Source organism: Dasypus novemcinctus, chromosome 11 (assembly GCF_030445035.2).
Source record: "Dasypus novemcinctus isolate mDasNov1 chromosome 11, mDasNov1.1.hap2, whole genome shotgun sequence".
Classification (NCBI taxonomy): Eukaryota; Metazoa; Chordata; class Mammalia; order Cingulata; family Dasypodidae; genus Dasypus; species Dasypus novemcinctus.
This window is the reverse complement of record NC_080683.1, coordinates 75420119-75426756: the sequence shown is the minus strand read 5'-3', so window position 1 is coordinate 75426756 and position 6638 is coordinate 75420119. Positions and strand designations below refer to the sequence as shown.

The 6638-nt window shown below is 46.2% G+C and overlaps 1 protein-coding gene across 1 annotated transcript in view; it reads left to right on the top strand.

The window, feature by feature from the left end:
• The first annotated feature begins 705 nt into the window (after positions 1–705).
• Positions 706–6638, top strand: part of SIM1 (SIM bHLH transcription factor 1) — a 74711-nt gene continuing 68778 nt past the window's right edge. Inside the window, exon 1 of the mRNA XM_058307188.1 lies at positions 706–2039. Within this exon, the coding sequence (XP_058163171.1) occupies positions 1865–2039 (175 nt within the window). The 5' untranslated portion in view covers positions 706–1864. The remainder of the gene's footprint in view (positions 2040–6638) is intronic.

Sequence of the window (6638 nt, the reverse complement as noted above, 5' to 3'; positions counted from 1 at the left end):
GTCTCGTCCGTCGGGAGCCTCAGTCCGCCCTCCGGACCTCCGCGGCCGGGTCACTGCGGGGCCGGCGCGTGGGGCTGAATGTGCAGACCCTGGCCCGAGGGAGAGAGGAGACCGCGGGCCCCGCCCGCCGCCCGCTCTACCCTGGAGGCCCGGAGCAGCAGCCCGGGCCGGGCAGCACCGACCGGGGCGCGGGGCCGGCTGGTCCGGGGCGCGGCGGCCACGCGGGTCGCAGGGCGGCGGGCGGGCCGGGTGCGGGGCTAGCGCCCGTCACTCTGACCGGCCGGCCAATGAGCGCCGCGCGCCGGGGCGCTTCGGGCCAATCGGAGGCGAGGAGGCATGTGAGTGGCAGTAAGGGAGGGTGGGCAAGAAGGAGCCCGGGAGTGAAGTTGAGGCAAAACCCGGTTAGCTATATAGAAGTTACAGGGCGTTCGTTTTCGGCTTCCACTTAGGAATAGTACTAGCTTCGTAAGAACTCCCGAGAAGAGGATTCTAAAACGACCTCACCGGTCTCAAAGTCCGCACCCCCCTCCTTTTCCTACGCACCCCTCCCCCAATTCATAACGCAGACCAGGGAAGCTGGGCGCACGCTGCTCCTTTCCACCGGTGGGAAGCCGAGAGGCGGCGCAGGAGCTTAGTTGGACCGTGGGCATGAGTGCAAGTAAGAGGTGGGCGTCTCCGCACCCTTTGCCGCCCCCGGGAACGGAAGGTAGGTGAAGCCGAAGACACCCTGCGCCCGGCCAGCCGTGCCGGCTACGGCTCCCCCAGCTCTGCAGCCGCGAGGGAGAGGTCGGGGGGCCCCCTCCCCGTGACTACGCGGGCTGTCGTGAGTGTCACCTGTTAACCTGGCGCTGCCGCGCCGGGCGTGTTGCCGCCCCTGCTGGGCAGGGGGAGCGCCGGGTCGCCTCGGAAGTCCCGAGGGACTTGATGCGTCAGTGCCACTTTTTGAGGAATCCCTCAGACTTGAAACCCAAGTTAGAGACGTGGCCAAGTTCCAGATCTGCCAAGGTCGGGGGACTGAAAGGCGCCCGCCGCGCTGTGGAGGAATTCTGATTTGCGGAAACCTGCTTTCCTGGTGCATGCTCCTGGCCTGGGCGCGGACCTGGGGATTGGAGTGGAGGATCTCCCGAGGGTCTTCAAAAACACGCGTTTTGTTGCTTGGGCAACTTTCTGGGGGCTGGAGAATGTGGTTGGCATGAGTGAGGGAATGCGAACTTTATTTGCAGGGAGCTCAGTGTCGCTGGCCGATTTCTGCATATCGTAAAAAACAAACAAACAACAACCAAAAACAAAAAAACAAAAAACACCACCTCCCAGCCTGGCGAGAACGCTGAGGTGCGCAGAGGCACTTTCCTGCCGTTTTTTCGGGACTCGGGAGAGTGTGTGAATGCTTGTGGAGCCGCAGGTCTCTTAAGCTCTGATGCTGTTGTCTTCACAGTGGCCTGAAAGAAGTTGTCCGGGGTTCCTGTTCTTCCCAAAAGGCTGCAAACCGCCTCCAAGGCCGCGGGACTGGAGAGCAAACGTCGGGGATTATGTCAATTTTCCGAGGACCGGGATTCGCAACGCGGAATAGAAGAAAAGGTTGGCGTCTCAAGGGTCCTGCTGGCATTTGATACTGGGAGACCCCCAGGATTAACCACATTGCCGTGGATCAGCAATTTCCTATATTCACATCCCGCATTTTCAAAGAAATTATTTTCAGTTCTCAGCTGTCTTTTTCTACCATCAATACGCTTTCTCCGTGCAAAGACTCTTCAAAATATGTTCTATGTTTTTGCCAAATATGGTCCCTAATTGAAAGTTTATTTCTGGTTTTGGATGAGTCTGTGGAGCTTATGTTGTAAGAAGAAAGGGGGAACAAGACACAATGAAAGAGAAGTCCAAAAATGCTGCCCGGACTAGGAGGGAGAAAGAAAACAGTGAATTTTATGAACTGGCTAAACTACTGCCTTTGCCCTCGGCTATCACCTCGCAGCTGGACAAAGCATCCATAATCAGACTAACGACCAGCTATCTCAAAATGAGAGTGGTGTTCCCAGAAGGTAAGTACTTTGCCCAGGTGGAATTTCAAAGGCAGAAAGGGCACAGGATTTGCCAGGCAATAAACCTAAACCGGTGGACTGAGAAATACATGCATATTTACATACATACTCTGAGATGGCTAAGGGAAGTTTAGCTGGGCTGCTTGACTAAGAATTTTGCTGAACTTAGCGGTCACATTGCTTTTCCTGGCTTCTTCTCCTTCCCCATTAATACTCTCTCTTTACTCCATCAGATATGCTTGGTTGGGAAGCAGCCCAACAGCACTTTTGTCAACACTTCAGATACTAGGCTCAATTGAAAGTACTACTAATCCAAACATGACTTTCTTTTTTATTCCTTGCCTTAGAATTGTACCCAGTAGACTGCAAGAGCACTGCCAAATTCTTGTATATTCGCTAGGTATCGATAGATCCATGCACATGGACCGAGCTATGTTAGGCAATAATTTTTCTGTATTTCTATAGTCTTGAAAATGAGACCCAGGCATGAACATAAACAAATATGCCTTGAATTTTCCCAGTCTCTTGACTGCATAGAGCAAATTCGTTCTGAATTTTCAAGGCAATCATAGATTCTGAAACTAACACTTGGGCATGGCGATTTGCAGTTCTGGGCTTGATGTTATCTAGGAGATAATAGGCTAGTCCCCAAGCACATAAGATTGAATTAAGATTGCTGGCTGACTTAGAAAAATACCTTCTAAGTAGCAGGTTGGCAAACGAATCCTGGTAAAATTGTCTTATGAGGCCTAGAAATTAGAATAGCTGAGAAGTTGACATGATTTAAAATTTGTATTTGGGGTATCAAGATTCGTTGTGTGAGAACAGAACAACCTTCATAGAACATGGTCCTGTAAAAACCATTTGTACTCACTAGGAAAAGGACAATTTTCTCTCCCATTTGCCCACCCTTTCCTTTACCCTCATCCAAATAACATAAATTATAAAAAATATTTTAGATTTGACCTTGCTGGAGAGTGCTGGGGTTCAAAAATATAAACAAACAAACCTCCAAGAGTGAAAAAACTGTTTGTTTACAAACCAGAACCTCTTTGACCCGTCGAGGTTTATTTTGTTGTTGATTTTGGATGTTCGGAGTTTGTCGTTTTCTCTTAAGGAAATGGGGGTGCTGGAAATAGTCGTTATTGAATTTGGAGTTTCATTTTACTTGATCTTGATTAAGAGTAATTATCCGAGTCAGAAATTCAGAAGGCATGCCCCAAATTAGGGGCACTCAAGGAAAACTTCCAAAATATAGTTCAATTTTACTCCAAAACTACAACATATTATTATAGTCCCTTTGTCTTAAAGGGATCCCCTGAACAAGTTCTCATCTGATCCTGGAAACCACCGGAGGGGAGGAATCAAAGCTTAAAGTACCTAAAACTTAAAAAAAAAAAAAAAAGAAAAGAAAAGAAAAGAAAAAAGAAAAGGGAAAAAAAGGGGGTGGAACTTATATATTTAAAACCACACTTCCCATTCACATTTTCCTGGGAATTGCCGGTGGGAAAATTACTATAATATCACCATGTCCTCTGTTTAAACAAGATATCTCGTTTTCTTTTATACTGTCAGCGTCTACTTTATAAAAATAAAGCTGTTGCGAACTCCGTTGGCCGCGCTGTTCCTAACAGGATTATTAGCAGTGATTTGTCAGCCCCTGCGGTCTCAGTGGGCTCCCTTTCTGCGTGATTTCTAGTCAGTCTCTTCAATTATCCGGGCCTATGTCGCTCGCTGTTTGAGCAGAAGAAGCATATGGTGCTGCTTGTGGGGCTGCGAGTAATCGCGGGATGAGAAGAATAGCGGGTCCACTTCCCCCCGCGGGTGCAGAGCCCGACGCCAGCGCCGGGAGCACCCGGGGAGTCGCCCGGCCAGGGGCGCCCCTCTGAGTGGGCAGACCCGGGACAGACGCAGCTGGACGGGGCTCGGGCTGTGTGTGTTGTTTTGTTTTAATTTTAGTTTTTAAGAGAGTAAGTTTTGTTTAATGAAGTGCTAACTTCACAAATTATAAGTTGCGTGATAAATAATTAGGAGAAACAAAAAGTGAACTCTCACCGTCTTCTAGCGCTGGCGAAGACACCCTCTGGGGCCGCCCTCGGCAGCCAGGCAGGTTGCTTCTGGCTGCCTTAGCGGCGACTGCGCTTCCTAAAGCCCCTCTCACCTCCTTCCGGAGCCGGGCCCCTCCCTTTTCTCCCTTCCTCTGTGGGTGAGTGAGTTATAGGGAGGAGAGGATGGGCGAGGTGTGAACTCTGGGCACATCCTTCTCCACCTACTGTTCAGCTCATAACTCACCCGCGGCCTCCACCCCGTGAGCTTGGAAGGTTCACACGAACAACTGCCTCCTAACAGGCGAGATTTTAATTTTGAGGGTGGACGGGCTTCAAAAATCCAAATACAAAACTCAACCCTTAAAAAATAATAAAGAACAACGAAAACGAACCAAAAAATCACAGCGGCTTTGAAAGGAGTAGAAATTGTCGCAAGCCGCAGAACCGGCAATAACCTGCAGGGGGTGACAAATTTGGGTTCAAAGTTGATAAAGACAGCGTGGACGCGATTGGGGTCTATGCAGTGGGGAAACTGAGCACTTTATATAGGGGCAATCTTTTTGATGATGAGAAAGGAGGAGAATTTGAAGATGAAATTTATCTTCACATCTGTCTTGAAACTATCCTAGCACATAGAAGGTCCTCAATAAAAATTATTTTCAGGATGGACTATATAGAGCTATTTCAAAGTAGCATAATCCTATCGTGTATAATGTAAATTTTGCAAAGTATATAATTAAAATAACTCTAAATCTTGTGACATATTTTAGCTCTAGGCACAATAATGACTGTAAAGCGTCACTGTTTTTGCTCTTACCACATTTCACCTATAATACTTCTATTGCTAAAGACTAATAAGTGAAATTAACAAACAAAAAGCATTCCATACTTACATTTGAAGAATGAAAAAAAAAATCTTAAAAATCCTGCACCCCTCATCTCACCCTCAGGTGCTGAATACGTTTTCCCCCACCCCTCACCCCAGAGTCTAGTAGCTTCTTTGGGGGAAAGTTAAGCTTTTATATGAAGCAGATAAAATTGAGGGAAGATAAATTGAGGGAAGAATGAGAGAAAGAGGGAGAGACAGAGATAAAGAGAGAGGCAGAGGGAGAAAGAGAAGGAACAGGGGATATGGGTACCTAGAATCATCAAGAATAAAAATTGGAGATTTCTTAGCAAAAACAAAACAAGACACACACACAGACACACACACACAAACCCTCCAGGATGATTACTGTGAAATCATTGAAACTGCATATCTCCCAACTGGTAACATAATCCATTCAAAAATAGCTTTGTATTGAGGCATCTAGAAATGTTTAAATCTTTGGTGTTATCAAAACCAGAAAGGCAGAATAAAGAAAGAGATGGTGTGACTTTGTGTAAAATAGAACACATTCAACTAAACAGAAATATATATTTGTTATCTAGGTATAATGAAATTATGGCTGGGGCATAGTAACTTGCAGAATAACCTTTGAAAGGATCAGGCATGTTTTCAAATCTATAGCCATTCAGAATCTCGGTAATATCAAATTACCATTTCATTGTCAAGAAGTCCTGGAAAAATAAAAATAACCATAGAGTTGAAATTAGTAACTGCTCAGGAAAGAGAGTCTCTTCAAAGGCTGGAAATACAAAGATGATTAAACAAACCTCTGCAGACCCTTTCTATAATATTCACCTCAATATTGAAATCCTTAATTGCATTATATTTCTTTGAGTTGGAGAACTGAAAGAGAAAAAGAGGCCCCATTTCCCACGTGGATTGGTGATTTAAGGCTGTTTTCCTTGCTGCTCAGGGAAATGATTGAGCATTAGGTTTCAATGTTTATTTTCTTACAGAAGTTTTTCTCATTTAAAAGCGTTTAAACACAGTTTATGTCCCAAGCTGGTTTTCTCGGCTGAACTCCAGTTTTGATATCGACTTAAAATGTGGAGTGCAGATCTGAACTTTGTGCAGAGCTTTTGCCAGCAGGTTTATGGTGCTAGAAATTTTAGATCAAATCAATGGAATAAGTTTTGTAAAAAGAGCTAAGATACAATAAAAATATCGCCAACAAAAATGCGATCATAAGCTAAGAAGTGGGATGCTTTTAAGCTGGGTAAAATGGCCCACCTGAAGCTAAAACCGGGCTAAATTTCCAGAGGACAAACCCGATTTCTAGGCGAGTTGCTTTTTAGTTCTGGGAAATCTTGGCAGCTTCGAGATTTGGGACAGACACATATGTGAACAGTCATTGAATCCCAGTCCCTGTGAACGATGACTCTGGGTGGATTCTTGGACATTTCTCTGTCTGGCCAGGTATTTTTCGAGAATATGAAGTTTGGGGACAGGTAACACCAAAATAATGTTAGCGAACCACTCATTTCCAGTTCCTAATCCATGAAATTTTAAACTTTGTGTGGGGTGGGGGTGGGAGCTGGATTGTTTAGGAATGGGCCTGTTACACTGAAAGTGCTGAAACAATGTCTGAGAGTTGCGGGGGCAAACCTTCTCCCGCAGGTAGCTCTACAAATTGGGCTAACTCGCCTGCCTTTGGCGACTTGG